Below are 25,033 nucleotides of genomic sequence, written 5' to 3' on the forward strand. Positions count from 1 at the left end.
AAAGTTTTTGAGATGCGATATACATTTTAGTTTAGTGATTTTAAACTTTCTGGGATACAATATACGTTTTGAGATGATTTTAAAAACATCACAATTGATAATAGATTTAGGTATATCGTCTCGAAGCGAAAAGAGAAGATATTTCCGCGCTAGTTAATGGCTAGAGAAGCATGAACAGCGGACGAGTGAATGCACTCGAATATTTAAGAGCCGTTCAAAATGCGACCTCCCGTCGCTCTTGTCGGCTTGCTCCTCAATTTTCTTCCTTCATTTATTCTATACGCAGATTAGCATTAATTGCGGCGAACTACTACGAATGGAAGAAAAATGCGAAGTAACATGCTTGTTTCAGTCTGCATCTTTTGAAATTGTCGTGTCTTTTCGTTAAAATACATTTTATATCCGAGTTTGCATCACTTTTTTATCTGGAATTTTATTAACTTTAAAAGTTAGCGAGTATGTACAGAAGAAATTACATCTAACTTTTATCATTTAATCTTATTATCATTATTAAATACGTTCTGTTTGGAGAGCTTATAGACCATTACCTTGTGCGTTTTTATTTAAAGCTAAAGCTTTTATTCTGTATAATTTCTTCTTTCTGCTTCTTATCGTTGTCAATTCTAAGAATTGCGAAACATTTTTTATTATATCTATTATTATTTGCAAAAATGGCAAAATGTAATACGTACTATTTTGTGGCTATTATTTATGATAAACTTGTGTTTTCTATTATAATAGTTTTGGTTGATGGTCAATAACATTTAAGAAATAGCAGCAAAAAATAAAAGCAAACGTTGTTTCGATAAAAAACAATAAATATAATTTAAATTGATTAAACGAGAAATATGTGTGAGTTGTAGGTATAGATAATTTTTTGTTAGACGTTTATGTGTTGTTTATGCGCGACGAAGTTTCTTGCAATTATAGAGAATAATCAGTACTACCATCTCAAACTACTTAAATATATGAAAATTATCCACCTGACGCGATATAACTATAGATGTAATATGTTTCTCCAGCATGGAAATAGCATGATTTGCATGCTATTAAATATATACTACTTATTAAAGAATCCTATCTTGCTACACAGAATAAAATTTATCAAAAAAATATATTCTACAATAATAACGTTTAATTTTATGTTATGAGAAAAACTCTTTACAAAAAATACTTTTTCCATTAAATTTACCAAAAAAGAATACGAGAGATATAGCATATTTTATATTTTAATTTGAATCAAATATATATAATATGTGTTTTGTTTAATTAAACATTTATTTAATTAAATTTAATTATTAAACTTTTAACTTTATAAAAAAAAATTAAGAAAACTAAACTTTTTAAAAGTAGTATATTAAAAAGTCTGTATCTGCAACATTCCAGAGACATCTTTATTCTAGAAATGACATTGAGACACGTTTAAAAATACGTTCACACAACATTTTATGTTGCTCACGGTAGTTTTGTGACGCCATTCCAATGGCTTGTAAGCTGAATAATATAAGAATATTAAATAAAAACTGTTCAGTTTATACTTGAGCAACTGTTGTATTTGTACGTCATTGAAATTCCCCGCAATTATATGGGATTATTGCCGCCCATGCAAACTTCTTCGGTATACGAGCATACTCGGGCCGGTTTAATATCGGCGTCTTGTGAAATTTCTTTCTATCGTTACAACACGGAGTTTACATAAGTCGCAACTTCGAGCTTCTTAGGAAATATTAATAGAGCTTTTGCACTTTTTAACACTTTGATTGCTTTTTAACCTATTGCTTAATTTTTTAAGTTCGATTTAATATAATATTAAGAAAACATAATACGCACAATAAATACAAATCCTGTCAAATCAATGTTGAAGAAAATTTATTATGTATACAGTAAAGTGAAAATTATTATTTTCAGATAATCAAAAGCAGATTGCAATAAAAAAACAATTAAGGTAAGAGTTAAATAATATAATAATAATTCTTTGTTTATTAATATTTTACAATATAAATTATCAGAAATAAATAAAATAATAAGAAGAAATTTTGCGCACAAAATTATGTGTTTATTTGACGATACTGTCAGGATCGATATATATATTTTTACTCTTTCGGTAAGTTTTTACGGGATTAAGAATTCCGATTATCATTTACTGTGAGAACAGTAACACGAGAGAGTGAAAACTTTTCTGAACGTTGCCCAACACTTGACGGGCAACAAAGAGTTAAGAATATTGATAAATGAAACGCGTCTCTGTCGTTCTGCACAAAAGCGAAACTGAAACAGCGCAATATCGTATTTCGCACGACAAAGGAACCGGAGGAGGTCAAAGTTTTATACAGCGATATGAAAATACGAGCGACATTGGAGAGAAAGAACATGTTCCTTTTTCTTGCAAAATTTCGCGCTGCAAAAGTTTAAAAGCACGCGGTGCTTATTCTATAAGAACGTAGCGTTTATCCGGCAATCTAATTAATTCGCTTTCCATTTTTTTTAACTAAGCGACGAGATAATTAGCGCGAGTGCGATTAAGTACTGAGAAGAGAAATTGAATTTACAACGGTCGGATAACGCGAATCTGTTTTCATATCATTGAAATACTCCCTCCGATTAAGTAAAATGTAGCCGGTTGCTTGTGTGTGTGATATTTTATACTTCTTTGACTAATTATTATATTCCGTAAAAGATATTCGAATCTCTTTTCCCCCATCAATGGAAAATATTTTAGCGAACTATTAATCAAACTTATATTTGAGGGCGCGTATATTTTTCTTCAATAAGAGGAAATAACCGAAGAATTTTCTGAAATTACAAAGTAAAGTTCCACTATTCGGCGCTTTTGTTAAAAAAAAAAAGAGCGATCGAGATGCCGAAAAATGCATTCACGACGATCGGTGAAATCGAGCTGACTTACATGGAAGAACGTTCGCCTCGTACATCATTGAAATTCTCCGCAATTACGCGAAACATACGGCCGGGAGAGCATTACCAATGATGCAACGAACGACTTCTTCGGTATTCGAGTGCGTGGAAGCTGATGTAATATAGGTCGTTCTTGCCATCTGGGAATCTCTTGTTGGAATCCCAGGGTGCTGATTTCTTTCATTGGTTACCGCTTTGAATTTAGAGTACCTGCTCATCGAACGCCGTTTTAAGCAAATTTGTCCGAATTTCGTCATCTTCCAGTTTGCAATTGTAAATTAGCTCAATGACATTTTTTTGCATCTCGAAGATATCGTTCGGAAATTTATATCTTTTCTGAACTGCTGTTCGCTGTTCTCTTTGACTTCAAGGTATTTATTTTTGTGATTGAGAGGAAAGCTTCGTTAGAAGTATCTTTCTTTTCTATTTTTAAAATATTATTTTCTTTCTTTAGTTTTTTTTTTTTTTTGTTTTCAATAAATTGTTCTCAGTAATAAATGATTATTAGTTCTAGCAAAGAATCGTTCTAATTTTATAATAAAATCATAGCGTTATTTATATGTTCTATTTTTCAAGAAATATAATTAAAAAATACAATATTATATATTTTAATATATGTATAGAGTAGTAATATAACGCATGTCACATAGAGATAGAAATAGAAATGTCTCGCTGTGGATTATTCATAAATATAATCTATAATTAAATCGTAAAAATGTAACGTATATTCAGGGAGGAAGCGGGGTGGGGAGAGGGGGGGGGAGGGATTGGAGATCTTTGCAAATGTAATATACTCGGCGAGCGTAAAACATTGACGATAAAATGTCAGAACCGTTACTCGTTGCGCAACATTATCGGCCGCGAAACGAGAAGCAGCCACGTGCAGTACGGTAATAAAGTTGCAAAATAATAACCATAACGTTATCAGCAAAATTTGTGTATATTAAAGATAAATTGCGTCGATATTATCGTTCGAAATACCGCGTGTAACTCCAACATATTACAGATCCCACCAACCATGTAATCGTTCTCGGCGTACCTATTCTATAAATATATGACGCTACATGTCCTATAACGATACGAAATCGAAAATCCGCTTTAAGCCGAGTAGACGAGAATCTATTAATCGACAAAAGCATATTTAATGCTCGTTTGCGTATTAATATCTCAATAATTGCAAAACTGATTTTCGAACATTATTAGTATAATAAAATAGTATAATAATAATAACATAATAAAACTATATCTTATAACCAATGTTACAATTATGTTACACATATTTTCATGATAAATGTAATAATGATTTGAATTCCTAACAATGATTATTTATATATAGTTTCTTTATTTTTTAGAAATATATAGAAGAAATACTCTAATAAAATATATACAATATAATTCATGTATATATATATGGTACACATAATTCCTCTCTCTTACAATAAGTTGCTTAATTGATATGAAAATTAAGTATGTCAACTATATGATACGTAGAGTAAAATAGATCTATATTTAATTTAAAAAATTAATCAAGTGTAGGCATGATTTTAACAACGATGAAAATGCAGTACGCATTTAGGTGCATAAGTACGGTATATATATATTATTCGGTATTCTTGCGAAATACCGTTTCCAGTAGAGCAGTTTTTACAGCTCTTGTGTCAACATTTGAAAAAGTCAACTTGCCTGGTTTTCAGGCAGTTCGCTGGGTCTTCGGTTTTTGTGTATTATTGCATCTCCGATGAATCGTCGAGGTACGTGACAAAATCTGGCGTAAAATCGATACGGGGCCAGCTCGTTAACTGTTTCGCATGTAGTGAGAGAAAGAGCGATAACAATGAGCTACGAAGAAATTGTGTCACACGACAGGTGGTACTTCCCGCGAGCCTCGTAATTGCGGAGAATTTCAAAGCCTGAACAAAAGGTGGTGTAAACTCGAATACTCAGCAAGGTGAAATTGTGATAGCGGACAGAGAAAAGTTACCATAGAGTACAAAAAGACGGAAGGAAATAGCGAAAGAAAAGAGTGTAAAACGTATGAAAGAGAAAAAGTGAGAACAGAAACAGGAGGAGAAAAGCGGAAAATAGAGCGCGGGAAGAAAAAGAATTAAAGATAGAAACGAAGAAAGTAGTAAGGAACGGAGAGAATTACATAGCTAGAAACGAACGAAAAGTACAGAAGGAAGAAAATAATAACGCAAAATGTGGAAGAAGAAAAAAATCTTAAAAAAGAGATGAAAACCAAAAAAAAATAATACCCGAGAAAACAAATAAATAAAAAAAAGAAATTGTATAGCAAATGCAAAAACGAATTGAAAAGTATCGAAAGAAAACAATAAGATGTAACAGAAAAGGGAGAGTAAGAATAACAGAATAAAAAGAAACGGAATGAAGAAGAAAAGAGATAATATATGAAACAATAGCATTAGAAGAAAAAAAAAACAGATTTAGTTAGATACAATTAGCAATAGTACAAGGAAAAAAAGCAAAATACATGTATATGTGGGAAGAAAGTTTGGATAAACAGGATAAAAAAAAAAACGAAAAATGATAAGTATAATAAAAGAAAAGAATTAAGAAAATTGCATGTTTTTTTGACGACATTGCTTGTTAATTTTATATTATGAAGAAATGAAAGAGAGAAGGAAAGAAAAAGAGAAGAAACTAAAAGAAGGAGGACAAGAAAGGAGAAGCGAAAGACGAGTACAGGGGAGAACAAAAAGAGAGGAAAATCATATGCTCAACGAATATGCTTGCCGGTTTTATGCTCGGTTTGAAATCCGGTTGTGAGTTCAGACGAATATTCACGATAGATCAACGAATAAAACGAGAAATTTTTTTATACCCGTGCGAATATTTCGCGATATGAAAATATAGGAGTTAAAACGATGAGCATAGGAATAGGAATGCCCAGTCAGCTGAGGAAGTACGTATCGGATTTATTGCATGCTCTGTATATACTTCTTTTCCGATTACTTAATTTTTGGCAAAACTTTCTGCTAATTTGCTTGCTGCAAGAGTTTTTGCTAATTTTTGCTTGCTTCACGTTATATTACTTATATTACGAAAATATTTTTTAATTTTAACTGGAACTTTTACTTTAATTCTACTTCATTATATATTAATTTAAATCAAATATTTGATTGTTAAGATATATATTAGCAACAACATTAATCGCCTGCCAGTATTTTGTTAACTGAAACTCGATTATTACTTTGGCAGAGAATGGTAAAGAAATATTTTATATCTATTATTTAATTTTTATATTTGTCTTGTGATCAAATACTTTCTAATCTAATTCTTTCTCGGCGATATATAATCTGTCAATGCATCATAATCTTATGTTACGTATGTGTGTAGAGTCCAATCTGGAAATATATTACAATATCCAATCTGAAAATATATAACATGTAATTATATATTGTGCGATTTGCATTTCGTATGCATGCACGCGATGCGTACAGCTGCACGTTAATGTATATTTAAATGAGCTTGTATATGTGGTGATTACGTAATAAACAGACACACAATGTACTCTGACCTAACTAGCATAATAGTGTCCGAGAAGCGTCGCGCGGACATTCTAGAGATATTTGGACAGACAATGGCACATCTCGGGGACATTCTGTAAACGTTTGGAACACTTAGATATACAATGACATGCCTAAGGCGTTTCCTGAAGAGCCGGACAGCTGGCTCAGTTAAGATGCATGTCGGAGAATTGCAAATCTATATTAATGCCATGTAATTATGCGATATTCATGATATCTAAATTCATAATATCTAAATTCATTATAAAATATGTATCAAAAAATTTTCGATACGATATTTATTGCACTAATCTTCATTTTAAAAAAATTGATGTAAATATTTAATATTTTTATTAGTTAGTTATGGCACATTAAACATTCAGATAAGCATAGATGTAATAGAGTAAAATAAAAAAGATAAATGGAAATATCGGAGTATAAAAAATTAATTACAAAATGAATATATAAAAGTCGTTATATACCATACATATATAAAACCTAGAACAATGACTCATTAAAAAATAAAATTTAACGAGAGAAAGATAAGAAAAAAGAGAAATTATAAAATAAATATTTAACATAAAGAGTTAGAAGAAATATTTATATAAAAAGTATTCTTACATTTTTTTCATATCATAAATTATACATATTTTATCAATTTCTGAAGATAAATTCTAAAATATAATGTAAAATAAAATGTGTAAGAGAGAAATAGTTTATATTAATTAATAAAAATATAATATTAATTTTTATAATTATTTTTATAATAGTTATCAAATTTGTAACATTTTTTGTTTGAGGGAAAATATAATTATATATATATATATATATATATATACAGTATTTTCAAGAGCTTTTTATCTTACGTATTAAGTAATTTAAATTGACATAAAATTAACAAATATTATATTAAATATTATGATAAATCAATGAGCTATTTATTGTCAATCATTAACATCGATGATTTATGAAGTGTATCTTCTTCGCATTGGGACAACAAATCAGATATACTTTGCTTGCTTGTTGAAGTAAGAAGTAAGAGATTTAAGTAAACTCGCGCGTTTTTCGGGATACATTTAGGGAATGGAAAGACTCGTAGAAATATTTGTATGAATTATAAAAGAGCTTCGAAATGATCGAGTGCATCAGAAATTTTTAAAATGAGGAAATAAATCTCCGTGAGTGTGGTGACTCCTTCTCTCCAGAGGCAACGGACGAATTGTCTTATCTCGTTGGGAATTTATTACTCTTTCACTATTGTAATGGAGTATCGCTATCACGGCTATTCGATAAATATTTTCGAGCGTAGAATCTCATTGCATTAGCGTATCTAAATAGGGCGCGATACGTAATCAAGATCGATTTATGATACTCTGTTTAGACGACGTTGACGAAATGTTTGTTTTATTGCAGTAACGCGTACCAGCTTTCGATACACCGTAAATCAGAGAACATTGAACCATGCGAGTTTTCTGACACAAATCGCGAAAAATGATATAGTTATCGATTAATGGCCACATTCGCGAATTCATGAATTATTCTTTGAGAAATAAAAATATCGATCTGTTTTTCTGGATTTCGTGCAATATAAGAGAGAAGAGAAGAGAGAAACGGAAGAGAAAGAAAAGAGAAAAAAGGTGCTTCTTCAATCAGAAAATTATTAGCAGAATGTAATATAAATAACAAAAATTATCGCTACATTTGATTAGTATTCACTTGTATAATAAATAATTGTATTCTTCATTTCTCTTTTCTTAAATTTTTTTCTGAATTCCTTATTGCTAACAGACATATTTTAATACACGAATAATTATAAATTTAAGTGTATTGCCTCAATATTAGATTAGGTTGTAATAAACATTGGACAGATTTTATCAAGCCGCTATTAAGACGCGTCTGCTCACTGTCGATTGTGAGTTTAGATAATGGATCATAATAGATGATTTTATAATATTATTAGAAACATCATATATATGCGCATTTGGAGAAGTACGTTAATTCGCGGGTTGATAAACGATAGGAATCGATCGCGGGTGTTGCGACTTGATATTGGCGAGAGTGATATTAAATTTTGCATTTTCTCTCTCTGGCAAATGCTATTAGAGGAACAACGAGTTCGTTATTGCGGTTAGGCGATTACATTGTACGAAGAATTTCGATAAGAACATTATAGTTTAATTAAATTAGCTGAAACTTTTACAGCACGGAAACATTTCCACCAACAACAATCGATAGTCGTAAATAACTGGATTTTGTTCATCCTATGTGTCAGTTAGAGACCTCGGGGAATTCGTTGTAGTAATGGAGCATGTAATACTTTACTCGAGTTTAATTTGAATCTTTATTTAATGAAATAAGACGAGAGAGAGAGAGAGAGAGAGAGAGAGAGAGAGAGAGATTTATATTATTATTTTTATTTTTAAACTTTTACAATCCACTAGATTAACATTTTGATTAATATTTAAGTATTAATGGTTTTTTTTTATACAAGAGACCAAATAAAAAAATATAAAAAACAATATGTATTATTATAATTACAAAAATTATTTTGTATAAGACTTTTATATTTTTAAAGCAATTATATTGATTTTCTAGAAATTTTTTTTGATATGTTAGCGTTTAAGCGACTCGATTTAAGGATGATACAATTTCAAAAATCGATCGATCGCTCAATAATGTACCAGAAGTCAGTTCAGAAGCTTGCACGCTCGCAGGGATTATAGATCGAGACTCGATAATGATCCGTAATAGATAGTTTCCCCCGCTTTGAAACGGCCGAGCCTGCAAAAGTCGCTTGAGAGACGTGGCATAACGATTATTCATGCTTGCCATCTTTCTGGACGTTTCGCGAATTAAGTCCTTCAACGTGCCGTGAATCTCGAGGTCGCCTGGAATCGCATCGTACTATTCGATCGCGGGGAACAGTAGAAGAAAGGTTTTAACGCGGAAATTCGATTTCAAAGTTCGATTTTTATTTTTCGATTATTTCGAATGAAGCTGCGATATCAATTCCCGTTAGGTTTAAATGCAATTTGTAACATTAAATTAAAAAAAGGTAGAAATATAAGGTAGAGAACTGACATCAAGATAAAATAGCAAAAGAAAATATACACAATATATATGATATATGTATATGTGTGTCTCATATATGTATGTTTATTTTCTGTCCCTCGAATGTCAATGAGACATCGATAAACCGTTGTATGTGCTTTATCGATTTTGCTAAGAAGAATTAAACTTGCTTTGCTATAAAAAAAAATGCATACTTATACATAGTCCTTACATAAATGCATATCTCTATACGTGCCCTTCACATTTTTTGCATGCTGATGTTTCGGTGCACTTTGTTAGCACGAGAACGGTACTAGGAGAGCAAAGATACAGATAACATACATATAGATTTTAATTTATTGTTAGTACAAAAAATATTTAATACTATTAAGTCGATTATATTGTATCTGCACTGCGGCAGGTGCAATATCGTTTCGTCCAATTACAATCGCGTTTAAAAGTTTCTCATCGATCGAGTATCTCGAGCATGAAATCCGCTGTGCACTCGAGGATCGATCGATCGATCTATTAATCCTGCCAGTTTCTAGTCCGCGATAACATGGGATTTCTGCGATAGCTGATAGAAAGTTTCGCCGTCGATATGTTTTGTACAGCGCGTCTGCCTCTGATGCTGTGGGTCGGGTCGCGTAATTCATGAATAAATAAGAAACAACTTTTAAAACAAGCTGACTGAAAGAGACGAACGGTGATAAGGAGGACTCGACGTAGGAAGGATAGAAGAATCCTGAAAATCCAACGACTCCAGTTTCCGTCTTGCTTCCTATGTGACCCGCAATTCTTTCTTATTTTCCGACCTCCTTTCGCCGGAGTGCATCCACTCTCTGACCTTTCCGCCTGACTTCCCATCGTTCTGTATCCCTTCGCCTCTTGGCTGGTCTCTCCCGTTCATGATGCCCGGAGAGGATGGCTTCAAAATTTTCATATATTATACAAACATCGTTCTCTTTGACCCGATGCCCTTTTATTTTTATTTACTTATCCGTTTATTTCCGCTGTTTCATTTCGCATTACAACATTTAGTGCTTTTCAATTCTGCGTTCAAATTGTATTTTGCTGTAATACTCTGCCATTGATTGCCTGAATTTTTGTATTTATTTTAGAATATATACTGTGAAGCTAATGTATATATATATATATATATTTTTTTTTTTTTAATAGAAAATTTTCTTTCATAATTTCTTTTATAATTTAGTTAAAGTGCAATATGATAAATTTGCTGAATGCATTAAATTATTCCTTGATGCGAATTATTTTCAATAATCACACTGATAATATTTATGCAATTAATTAGTATAACTTGAACCAATATTTTTTTTCATCTTCAAAAATCTTTAAAACCGCTCGTCCAGCACGGAATCTCATTAATTTAATAAAGTCACATTGCTTGAGTTGTGCTCATTCTTTTCCGAGAAAATCAATTTCCGAGTAGAATGAGAGCTAGAGCTATATTTAAATCTTTATTCGCATTTGTTAGCAAACTCAACCGTAACTTTTCCCGATATTTCTCAACCTCGAGCGCCGCGATTCAAATGCAATTCACTTTGGAACGGTCCCCGCGTATTTATTATCTCATTTTTTTGTAATTAATGCGTTATTTTTTGTCTAAGTTGCTCGCCGGCTTTTATATCAATCGAGCTTTTGCAGCGTAAAATTAAAAAAAAAGAGATAATATTATATTTGCCGCGCGGATATTATATTTTTCCATTTAGTGTCACTTCCGTTTCTGTCTTTTACATTTCCTTTCTTAGTCGCAAAGAAACATTTTTCGTCCGCTGCGCGTGCCCGCTAAATCATTTAAACATTTTAATGAAAAAAAGTACCGGTTAGCCACTTTTTTCAATATATCCATAATTCATTCAATCGATCTGAAATTTATATTTCCTTAGGGAACGAAAGTCGCTCTTCTCTCATACTGCTTTCGCAACCACAAAGCAGAAACACCTTGTAATTGAATCATTTTTTTCGAAAGCAGATAATGAAAATAGGTGATGATTCTCTATTTAATCAAATCGATTTTTTACTTACTTTAAACTAATTCTAAAATAACGAATAATATATTTGCAAAATGTAACATAAATAATCAATTTTTAAGAGAAAAGAAGATAAATAATAAATCATTCTTATTTCTTGTTACTAGTTAGACTTTTCTCAAGCTATTGTAGGACATGGTATGTTAGAATATAAGAAATTACAATAACATATAGAATTTTACGATAATTCATTTTTTTTTTATAAAAAATGCAGTTCAGTAAACAATTCTATTTCACAAAATTCTAGACATTTATAGAATTTTTTTATTACACAGTATAAAAAGTATAGTTTTTATGGCTATACTTTTTTCCGTTTTATGTATTGTAAATGAAATAAAAATATGCTTTAAAGAGAAAAAAGTTTGATTATTGTAGAAACAGCACAATATATAGCATGTCTGCACTAATGTGTTTTGTAGAGAATTAACTTTTATATTTACAACTATCTTACTGAATCTTAGCGTATCTTCTTTATTCTTCAATGTCATTAGAGATATAAAATATATTGAAACACAATTATTGTATCACAATCAGCTTTAGTTGAGAACATACGAAAGTATAAATTTAACGTAATAGGATATATAAAGTGGAAAAAATTGAGAGTTATAACGCTACTCACTATCTAAATTTAAAGACAGTACAAGCATAGTAAATTGCGATGTTTCTCCTTTATATATAGTATATACACTTTATACTTTCATTATTATTGCAAATGCTGAAAAATTTGGCTGACCTCAACTTGCGAATTGCACATAATATATGATACATATATAATATTTATCTTTAGAGTTTTATTAAAATTTATATATAACGCGTATTTTTTAACAGTTTGCGATAGAGAAAACTACTCATATACCATTTATTTTATAACTAAATATTGTAAAATATCAATATATAAGTATTTAGTACTGAATCGAAAAATGTTTGATCGTTTTACGCGAGAGATGAAAGTGATCATGAAACACATTATATCACATTACAAGTTCTCTTATTTTCCCAATGTTCCGAGGATACAGCACAGCGCTTTACGATAAATCTTCGATCAGCTCTCTGATTGCCATGAATGGTAATGGGGTTCAAGCTTATAAGGCGCTGCGAAAACTTTTGCTGCGCCTGAGTTCGTTACAGAATGCTTATGAATACTTTGCAAGAAGTGGCGGGAATCTCTTAATCCTTTCCCACCTGATACTCTTCACGCGCCGCGTTCGTACGAATCTTTTTAGTCGATTAGCGTGATTACATTATACATGCAAATCCGCCAATTTGAGATCGAGACTTTGACGACAGCTTGTCAGATTGACAATCAATTTCCTATATCCTTATCTCGGATTTGTTTTTAAGATTTTTTATAGATGTCAAATAATAAGAAGGAGAATAAAAAGAAGGAAGGAGAAAAGATGCCAGAGTGAGTACTTTGGTTCGAAATATTTTCATATATATATCGCGAAAATAAAATAGATAATAATTTTATATTATATATATATATATATATATATATACAATAAATATAAAAAAATAACAATAAATATACATAAAAATTTTTAAATCTAAAGAAACGTTTAATTCTAACATAAATATCTTGTTACTTATTTTAAGATAATTAAAAAAAAATTAATTAGAAAGAATAATGAAAAACATTCATTGGAAATTGGAAACGAGATCAGAGACGTAATCGAAAAGATACAGTCTTCTCTTTGCAATCGTTTCTTCATTTTAGTGTTTTATTTTTTTGTAACGCATCTTTGTAAATTTCTTCTTTTCATGATTTGTTTTTTTTTTTTTTTTGTCTTAAATCTTAAATGATAACTAAAGGATGACTAACGTTATACATAACGTTACACATAATTTTCACATTCGCGAGCAAAATTTTGAATAAAAATCTCGTATATTGGTAGGTTTCATTCGTGCTGCATATTTAATGTATGTATGTGAGATGTAACAGCGGAGAATAGCCGGTCGCGAATATAACAGAGTATAATTTCGGGCGACCCAATTCGCCGAAAATGTAAGAGGATTATGAAAACGCGTCGTGCTCGCGAGAGTCTGAATGATTATTTGCTCTCGTGCTGGCGAACCCAAATAAATTACTTGTGGTCCCAATTGGAGCGCCGTGCCGTGTCGCGTCGAACGATCGAATGCTGGGTTGGATTGTGTCGTAAGTAGGATTTGTGAGTTATTACAGTATTACAAATCCACGTCATGGATTCGCCACAGTAGCTTGGGGTCTGAAGATATCATTTCGCTTAGACACTAGCAATGTAATCAGAAATGTAAATTATATGAGATTGCAGATATTAAGCGCATAATATATTTTGTTATACTTTTATAATGGAGGATAAAAAGATTCCAGCAGCTACGCGTCAAATGCAGATTATTGAGAATAATCGTTAAATAGTTTTTAAGTAAAATATTATTAAAAAATTTATTTTCTATATATGAAAATGGTGGAGAGAAGGTACAAATACATAAAAAATATTTAAATGCAAAAATTGAAATTATTACATAATAATTAAAATAATAATTTTAAACAAATTTGATCGCGGAGAAATTTTCATTTAAAATAATATTAAAAATTTCTTAATGTTTTTGCATTGATTATTTGAAATATTATTTCTAAACTGTTCATCTCGAAATGTAGTTTGCAAAGTGCTCTGCAATATATTGTTTCGTGGAACGGCTTACTACTCCGTGACGTTTCCAATCGCTTGAAAGAACACTTTGACGCCAGCACCCTATGTGCAAGGCAACATATCTGGTGAGACTAGGAATTTCCAAGTTTCTCAATTTACGGCTTGCCCCTATAACAACCGCTCTAGATATGTTAGAACTCTTACATCTCTTGATTCTCTTCGCTTATACGGGAGACCCAAAGATCGACTTATTGTTAGTCAAACAGCGAGAAACTTTTATTATTTGTGAATAAATGCGGTTTGATTTTCTCACTTGTCTCTTTTTAATTGAGTAAATTTTTGGTACGTGTGTATTTGTCTTTTAATAATACAATAACGAATATTAGAAAATGGAACTGATATTTCTTTTGACATTTTTCCCCTTGTATCAAATGCGTTTCTTGTTATAATATGCTGCAATTGTGTCAATCTGAACAAACTAAAACGATACGCGGATTCTTACGTAGCGATTTTTCAGTTAGGTGTACTTTGCGTGTCGTTCCTCTTTATGAGAATGTATTTATTGCGCGTGTAATATCTCTCTCTATTACGTATCGGATATAAAACTGTCTGGGTGGAATCCGCGGCGGCGGTAATACCTGCTCGTAACACGGGCAAAACGCAATACGTATGCTAACGATATCGTCGTACAATTTATTGACAAGCGATACAAGATGTTCCGCTTGAACCGGCGGCTGCCATCCAAGTGTGTCTCGATGGACGGCAAGTGTGGTCGTTCGGATGGAAAACGGGAATTTCGACGAACGAGGGAATATATAATTAGACGGAATTATACAAATCGCGCGACGTACTGACTTGTCGATGAGATCCTCTCGTCGACTTAGCCGTCAAACACTTCTCTGTTTGGTTTTATTTATTTTATCGATATATATCTCACTTTTATCTGAAATTTTTTATTATTTTTAATAATGAAATTGTGCATTCTGTTGTTGAAACTTTTATTTTGCTATCAATTTTACGGATTATTTTCTTTGCTTGTTTTTGAAATTTTTAAGTGTCGCTGATTTGAAAATCATTCAAAATCAAAGATGTTACATAGATGTTGTAAAAAGAGATCAGACTTTTTATATTATAAAATCTTCAAAAAAAGGACGGACAAAATGTATTTATATAAAAGAATATAAACATCTATACCTTCGATTATACACATAAATTATTGATTGTATTTATTATAATTTTTTTATTAAATTTAATTAATTTAATTAATTAAATTTATTTTTAATGATATAATATATAATATGTGTATATTATAAAATTTATATTTAATGATTATAATTGAAATTTTAACATAAAATTTATATTTACTGATTATAATTGAAATTTTAAAATAAATAATTAAATGAAGAATATAAATCAGTAAATAAGATTGTTGAAAACATGATTCGCTGATATCATGAAATGGCCCAATCATTCGTTGATACATTCGTCGCATGAATACATTATTCAACTTGGCTTTTGAATATACATAACACCAGAGCATTTTTTGAAATTCAAATATTAAGCAAAAAAAAAACGTTTCTCACATTGTTGGGATTGTTCTGTTACGCAATTCATATCGTAAGATTTTTAATTTTGTTCTTATTCTTAGTAGAATGCTCTTTTACGCCAGGTTTAAATATTGCCTTTAATAGAAGTATTATAGGCAAATGCAAGTAATATAATAAACTGGTTTACGTATAGAGCTATTTTCTATCTGCTCTTCGCTCGATTACCGCATTAACATTTATACGTATGCGATAATATGGAAATACATGTACTTACATATTGCATTTGATATCATGCCTCGTATTACATTTTTTGTTCAATTGATTAATTACGAGTTCTGCAATATAATTAACCGAGATGCTATTTAAAAAATGCTCTAATTTAATTTATGAAACGTTCATATTTAACAATATCAAAAATCATATCACTTGTATCTTTCTTTTGAAACTGTTATTGACATATGTGTATGTGTTGCATAAACAATCTATGGTATGTCAGTATTATATTGATAAATATTTTATTATATTAATCAAATAATTATTATATTATATTAATCAAATAAAATAATGTAATATTTACAATTATAAATAAATTATTTACATCATATTACTAGAGATCATACAACTTGATTTAAACAATTTTGATTTTACTGTAATAATAGTTGAACTTAAACATTACATCGATATACAATTTTACTTTTAATAAGTTTTAGACAATTAGATTCACACGCATTTTTAAACCATTGGAACAAATTACGTAAATTGCTTTAAATCGAGATTTACATATATTTATAAAGCATATTGTTTTGAATTAAAATTGTAAAGTAAGTCGTATTATATAGTTTGATCGTAATATCGCAGGGGCGTTAAGCGAGTTTTTTTTTTAGACGAAAAATCTATTTTTTATAACTTATTTATAATCTGTAAAAAATAATCCAAAAATTTTGTCTGAAATGATTTGTAGACTGCTAAATTTGAATCGTTTCCAGGATGAATAATATAATAAAATATGAATAGCGTAACATCATCGTGAATTTTTCTGATCATTTTAGAAAGTTAAACAAATTGTATATAACCAAATATTATTGCATTAACTCCAACGATACGTGTATACATGTATTACACTGAAAGCGCATATTGCATTGTGCGCTTTTCTCTCTCTCTCTCTCACATACACACAAAATTGAAATAATTTTGTTTGAAATATTTTTTTCAAACATACATTTTACGTTAATAAATAGTTTATTTTAGATAAAGAAAAAAAAACGAATAATTGAAATTGTATTTTGTTTGAGGCGTCAAAGGAAAAATAATTTTTGCTAAACACGTGTTTAAAGAGGTCGAATTTTTTTTTTATACATAAATTATTTTGATTAAAATTTAATTTTATTGAATTTAAAATAAGAGAGAATTACATACGTAACCATATTTATGCGAGTCTACTTATTTTACTTACAGAATGTTATGTAATCGTGGTTGTAGCAATGCTATCCGCATACAACTCCAATTTGCATTGCTAATATAAATATCAAGCTCGAAGCACAAGATAACCTCGCAGATTACAGCATTCGCCAAAGTCTGAGAGCAGTTGCTGATTACTGATTCTTAATTGGTGGTTTCTTACCTGTGTGTTTCCCATTTTCACGTTGTTTCACACATTCACGGATCACCGGAAATGCGAGACTATCCTCATTTTAATTTTAAGCATTTGCAAACTCTTAATAATTAAAATACAGTAGAATTGCGATTATACGAGAAGAGTTACATTTTATAGACGACGTTTACAACGTAGAATTAGAGATACTTGAAGCTTAATTTACCGCTTAAAGTTTTAAAATGTTTTTGCCAGACGCGAGATATGCAATTTATCTTGGTGGATGTTTGGTTTTTTTTCTCGTCGACACCTGTCCGGAACTTTCCAAAATTTCTCGTGCCAACTGAAGTTTAAAGTAAAGTATGCCGTGAGTGTCTCTCAAACATTTATCTTTTTTTCTTCTTAACCTATGCCTGAAACTATCAAGTGGAAAATCTTTGGCAAGTACCGACGTGTTAGCCGTGCAAATAAAATTTACCACCCAAGTTTGCGGCCAAATTTACCTAGTACGCGTTGAGTTTTCAAGTTTATCATAGTCGATTGCATCTTTTAATAGGCTCAAATAGTCTAACGTTATAGTTTCAGCATTACGGAGAAGATGCATTTAATAACCTCTTTCAATTAGTTTAATTACATACTCGGAAAGCACATAAAGCTTTAAATTTTTATACAGCACATAAATTAAGCAGAATATAATAAAATCCTATACTTAAACGTAATTATATTTTATCGTTTATTTTTAACACAAGGAACGTAATGTAAAAAGATTATTAAAACACTTCGTATAAAATATAAAGAGCGAAATAAAAAAAATTACAAAAATTGTATTACGCGTACAAGTCAAATTATAAAATATTATGCTCGAAAATTATGTTAAAGCTCGTATTTAAATTATTAAGATAATACAAAATTTACGTATCATCGATTAAGTCATTCCCAAATACCGCAGTCAGGGACACTTCCCAATCGGAGTCGGCTAAGTTAGTGGAAGTTATGCCACGCTGCGCTCCAACTAGCATGGATGAAAATTCGCCTGGGGGTATTGTGGCGTTGGTGTCACGGGGTCGACGGACACCAGATAGCTAACCTACTGTAATTCCCCAGATGATTTTAATTCGTTGTCACTTAAATCATTCCTTATTAGAAGTTTTGTCGCATTCGAACATTTAACTCGTTCCATAGAGGCAGCTAAAGATTGACATTACTCTTAATTAGACTTCTGGAATATATTTTCTAAGTGTTACTCGTTACGAAAATCTTTTGAAAATACCTGGACTCTGTTAACAAAAAAATAAGAAATTTAACTATATACATATTTTATTATAGTAAAGTTTGAAAGTTTAAAACTTATCTCTACAATATATCTATTTTTCTTTTTGGTTTACAACATGTGAAACGAAAATATATATATATAGTAGGCATCAAAGCGCAACCCCGTACGCTCATGTAAATTTTGCAATTGAAATAATTTTGCTGAATCGCTTCTAGTTAATAATAAATTGTTGATTAGTTAGGATAAAATAATTAAAACTATTTCAAGATATTATATTATGCCATGTGCTCGCTCAATGGAAATTAATTGTTATTATTTTACATGTACAATCGCCGTACTATAATTAAAAATATAGTATATTATAATATAAACAAAGAATTGTTTTAATTTATCTGAGAATATTTCAGATGAATTGAAATTTTTTTAATCGCTTTATTGTATACAATATATATTTTTATCCACAATACTGATTAATTCATAAATTTTAACATTCGATTTGCACATTTTTGCAAATATTCCTTGATTCGTATTTGTTCTGTAGAGTGTGGCGAAAAATATTATGAGACGAAAGAGGAGCTTCTCGAAAATTCTAAAGATTAAAACGATTATCAGGTGTAAAAGAAATTTTTACGTAATTACACTCACCCTCATGGTTGAAGTCTCACATGGTCCCACCGACGCTGTAAAACACCTTCAGCCTGTAGTGAATTCGCGTCTGTCACCCATCCGCCATACTCGGCTGTTACTCGGAAAAACAACCGATGGGCGTCACTTGTTTTTGCACGAGACAATTCTCACACCCGACCCCGACCTTCAATCTTTGATACCGCAATCCTTAATACTTCTTATACGTCCGAATTTCACGTATAGAGTTTGCATCTAATCTCCGTGACCGTCCATTCAATTTTTATTTGATATCTCGAAAATTGTACGGAATAATTGTTAAAGTTAAGTTGACAGATAAGTCAAGTATGAGTTGGTCAAACAAATTCACGAAGGATATAATGTAAGACAACCATGGAAAAACTTGCGCATCGTTAAGAATTTTTATACACATCTAACGAAACTTCTAGCCCCTCTTTGCGATGTGCTCGTGGCGCAAGGAGGAGATAGCGAATAGAGAATATAGTCTATCGAAAGCTCGAACGCAAACTCGAAGATCTGCGAAAACGTGGTCCACGGAACCTCTCTCTCGCGCAGCATCCAACCGAGTGAACGAACAGCCGGGATGATGCGAGGTCGTGGCCCGGCAGCCGGCGACTGGCTGCTGCTAGAAAGCTCGCAAGCTCGAGCCAGTCGGTCTGGCTAGGCGCAAGCTCCCTACTACTACGCGGCCTCGAAACACCCAAGCGAGCGCAACGCCGCGCATCTATCGCCCATCCTCCGCGAAAGAGTTTCTTCTGGCGAGTCGCGTCACCGAGGAAAACTCTGCCAGATATTTGGCAGCTTGCGGCGCCTTAAAGCTTGCGCAGGGTGCATTCGATTCCTGTCTCTTTTTATGAGATTAATGCGCGACAAAAGTAGAAATTTTTTGAAATTTTATATTATTTCGATGGAAATGCAAATTTTAATGTTATAAACGTATTATAAAAATGTTTATTTACTTTTATTTGTCACAATTAATGTAAAATATGTTTCGTTTTGTCTATCTGTGTGATATGTGAGGTTAAATTTATTAGAATTTAATTATGGTTTTATTATTAATTATCAGCTTTAATTACGATACATTATAAAGAGCAATTTGAAGTTTTAACTTTTATCAAAGTGTATTGGCACATTATTTTTTTCTCATTAATAAAGAAAGAGCAACGAATTTTTTCCGCTTTATGCTTGCGGAGTGAATTACTTTCTCATTAAGTGCCGATTCCGCACGATTGAACCGAATTTAATCCATCGCGAATCGGCGTTAATCGCGAAAGCTGATATCGATATTAATGGCAGTGCGGATATAATGCTACATTCGTCGGTGTTCCAATGATTGATCGATAATGAATTACTCCGCCATTTCCGGCTACAAGCGCATATTAGCCGATTTTATGCACCATTTCTTTCAATTTTACGTAAAATGAAAATAAATTATTTTGATCAAATATTTTCTTGCATAAACTTCAATAATAATTTTATACATATTATACAAATAAACTCACTTAAAAAAAAAATGGAATTAAAATGGCCGTTGCTAAACGTAAAAAAAGCTTTTTCAATATATTGTACTGCAAAATTATTGATAGCATAGTATAATATTTCAGTTAAGAGAAGCCGCTTTTAAATATACAAAAAGAAAATCAATCGTAAAAATAAAAGAATCAACGACCGCTACAACTTAGTAGTAGATCTATACTTCTATTCATACGTTATTAAATTCTTTTACGATGCGCACTGATATATTGTATATCGCAGTGGCATTTGTGGCGCAAGGTTTACGGCAAGTATAAAAAGTATTATCGTCGATCGCGAGGAACATGTGTCTTCAACTCGTGAAAAAGGTGAGTGTGAAAAAGAAGGAGGGGAAAATGTCGACAAATTTTCATTAATTATTCCTGACGAACCGACGAAAATGCCACTACGTCGGAGCACAGTTTGCGAGAAGCTCGCGCTTGTGGTCAACCTGAGCACAATTGTGGCACTGCGGGCGGCCGCAAAGTGCTTTGACAGAGTGAACGCGAAGCTGGTGTGCAAGCTGATTCATATGGATGTGGAAGGGACTCGGACATTACTTTTACTTTGTGCGTTTTAATTAATTCCATGCGCAAAAACGAGTTCTAGGAGTACGCCAATAAAAGACGATCATCCACAAGAACGCTTTGTCCGTGTATTTTTCGAAGCTCCCTGTTTTGATCGAGAAATTATTTCGCGAATGACAATTGTCTATGATCGTTGAAACAATGATTGTCGAAGCAATGATTTATTTTTTATTTCATATGCTGCGAGAAATTTTAGATATATTACGTGTCTTATTATAAGTAGAAGAAATATTGACAGAGTACTTTGTTTAATATAGATTCTACTTATACAGTAAACGAAAGTGTTAGAGAGAGATATGTTTATATATTGGGTCGAACAGAAAATTTGTGCCGTTTTTTCGGTCTCCATTTGTAAGCCAAAAACGACACAAACTTTCCGTTCGACCCAATATTATCTGCAAAGTAAATATTTCCTTTATTATAATGTCTTAATTCTTCATGGCTAACGATACTAAAAAATTTTCTTTAAAAGAGAATTTATTAAATTAAATTTAATACTTTATATTGTAATTTTCTTTTTATATTAAATATTTAATATTAAAAATATGAGTATTAATTATACTATATTTATTAAAAACTATATTAGTTTTTTTATAGATTCTACGCATTCTCTTAACATGCGTAATGCAAGATACTTTTAATTGGCGAGTATCTAAAGATACACGTATTTAAAAAATTTTTAATAATATACGAGGCACGCACACACACACACACACACACACAGACACACACACACACACGCATACACGAGAATACTATGGATATTTCAATAAGCAAATAAAAGGCTGCGCGCGATTGTTGAATCGTCAAACAGAGTAATGCAAAATAACGATTAATCGAACGTCAGTACAGTCTTCGTGTAAAGCCGTATAACGTTTATTTTGCTCACGCGTGCGCACACAATTCGACAAAAGCACGATACACTTTTAATTAAAGCGCAAATGCGGAGCAACTTCTTTCGCGCGTATTTTATTATGAGAGATCGCCGAATGCGCGTTGTAATTTTGCTTGCGTCGCGTTTGCCGCTTTAGTGATAACCCTTTGCCGCGTTTGCCTCTCCTATGTGTGTACCTCGAACATATATTATCCCGCCAGTTTACGCGACCTGAGGCAAGTGTCGTTACACGTGGATTCGTGTCTCCTTCTCTTTCTCTCTCTCTCTTTCTCTTTCTACACGCCAATCGGTATCACACGTCAGTTAGCAGCTAAAACAACGCCTGTCCCGATTATTGCTACTATCGCGGTATATTATTGCTAAATCGCACATACTGTTTTCTTTTTATATAAATCTTTGCTATTCTCGCAAAAATACTATACGTTAACTTATAGAATTTTTAAGAACTGATACTTGTATATTTCGATCTTTGACAAACGTCAGTTTAAGCGTAAAAACAAATTTTCAAAATTAACTAAAAAGTTTATTATTATTCTATTTCTCAATTTTTTATAATATCTTGAGACCACTTTGTCTAAAAATTATTGATCTTTTAAGGTGCAGCAGTTTTAAACTGTTTTAAGCATATGTATGTATATATATAAATTAAACTTCACAAAGTGATACTACTTATTTTGTTAGCGTGTCTTTATAGCATTATTTTATGTTTCACATTACGAGATCAAGTGTTCTAACATTTTGACAGTTAATAAAGCTTCTAATAATAATGAAAATATGTCAATTTATTGACATTAACTCTTAAATGTATTTTATAGGCCTCTAAGTAGAGTGTGTGATTTTTAATAACGAAAAAAAATGATACTGTTTAATGATTAAACATCAATTTGTATATTGAAATGACAAGTAAATTAATAATTATGAAATGATCATTTATCACCCATTGTCAGATCCCGAAATTTTTTAGTATGATTAGTATCCGGAATTCTAGAGAATTATTATCCGGTACCCGGAATTTTTTTTAGACTAATTAGGGTACTGCGATTAATCATCCGAGCAAACTTCAAGAAACCAAGGGATAGGTCGTCGATGTTTCTCCTCAGGACTTTCAGCCTTTCAATGTCTATTAATCTATTGTATCTTGCCTTGGATAAATTCCAAAATTTGTGACACAACTCTTAACGATGTCTTCGATCGTGTAGTCCTTCAGATTGACAAGTGGGGCTTTAGTCGTAAAGTTCGTAAGATAAAATCTCATTCTTCCCTTACGTTTTATTCAACTCTCACAATTGCCAGAATTCGACGTTCGAGAGAACGAACGACCAATGCGTAATATCCGCTCTGCGTATTAGTTTATGAATTCATTTAACGTAAAACATAAATGACGAAACGAAATGATCAGAAACGAAACTATCAGAAACGCGAAAAAATAATCCACCCCGACGACAATGCGACTTAAATATTCAAATTACGACATTCGAATGTAGATGAGACCACAAAAGAAGAACTCGCGGGATAGGATGTAGTTCTCGTATTTTGTGCGTATACGCATAGCTCTACATGCAGATCTCTGTGGGGGCATGACATCCAACTGAATTTTTATTCAAATGGTTATTTCAGCAAAACTTTTTCTCCTTGCGTCCCTCTTCGCTATTTTATAAATATATGATGTAATATCTCACTAATAATCACATGTTACAAAAATATGTCGCAATTCAATTTAACGTTTACATAGCACGCGTGCTATACTTTTAAACATGTGTGCACGTGATTTTTTCAAACGTTAATCGAGTCTTTGTAATAATACATATTGTTTGTTAATAAATTGTTTTTGTGTTACGCAATACATAAAAAAACGCGAAATTTCGCTGAAATTATTGTTGAAAATAAATCGATTAACAACTTGATAATCGAAAGGGGAATTGTGTGTCGCAGGTTTATTTTAAACAAAAATAAGTAGTACACATTTTTTGAAAAGGTAAACCTAGTGCAACAACGTCAACGTAACAACAGGCGTTTTCCTTGCTTGACGTAAAACGAGTTCTATACCGTTATTAAAATTCTCAGACGCTAAATGGGTGTCGTCCCTTCATAGCAGCTTGCTGTTACATACAATCTCATTGCTCGCAATTCGTAACGCGTTTCGCGAGCCCTATTCTCTTTGCTACACCTTACTTCATTACAAGTCGGTCACGCGATTTACTGTTAGAACGTTGCTTTTACGACAGATATAATCAAAAAGATTCCCGAACATCCGTTTCGCGGCTATTTGTTTGTTTCTTTTTAGGATATATGAGTCTGGAAAGACTCCGGAAATATGAAATTCGTAAAACAGTCACGTGTCGCATGGCAATAAATTTGCAGCTTTCTTTCGCTGCGATAATCAACGAACAGCCGTATTAAGGACAATGCGGTGTTGTCTCGCATAAAGTTTCATAAAACATTTCGCAGAACAGTGAAATAGTTTGTTATCAAAGTAGCATAGTCGCGTGATTATTGCGTTAGGAGACATCCTGTGTGGCAAAAGCCGCAATGAATGTTGATGCGAACTGATTCATCTTTGCGCTGACAGCGAAAGTACTTTATCAACTTTTAAGCTACCTCTAATCTCGAGATAAAATGGAAAGAACATAGTTTTTTTTTTATTTGTTTGAAAAAGATTTGTATGGCGGAAGCTATATGGATTTAGAGATATTTTGGGAAGAGAGAGAAAATACGAAATACGGTGAATAAAATTGAGATTTAGGTCACGTAGCATTGGTAGAACTACCGAATTAGAATCCTGGGGGATGTTTTTGGCGCTGTGAATTCTGC

The 25,033-nt window shown here is 31.8% G+C and overlaps 1 protein-coding gene across 2 annotated transcripts in view; it reads right to left on the reverse strand.

Annotated features, from left to right (window-relative positions):
* The window catches only part of LOC138942034 (dipeptidase 1), a 93,775-nt gene extending 73,952 nt beyond the window's left edge, over positions 1-19,823 (reverse strand). For both annotated transcript variants that reach the window (XM_070312065.1, XM_070312066.1), the window contains exon 1: positions 19,229-19,823. In XM_070312065.1, the coding sequence (XP_070168166.1) occupies positions 19,229-19,234 (6 nt within the window). In that variant the 5' untranslated portion in view covers positions 19,235-19,823. The remainder of the gene's footprint in view (positions 1-19,228) is intronic.
* Between the last annotated feature and the right edge of the window lie 5,210 nt (positions 19,824-25,033).

The sequence above is a fragment of the Polyergus mexicanus genome, unplaced genomic scaffold, assembly GCF_030449975.1.
Source record: "Polyergus mexicanus isolate NDT 795.1 unplaced genomic scaffold, iyPolMexi1.0 SCAF_21, whole genome shotgun sequence".
Taxonomy (NCBI): Eukaryota; Metazoa; Arthropoda; class Insecta; order Hymenoptera; family Formicidae; genus Polyergus; species Polyergus mexicanus.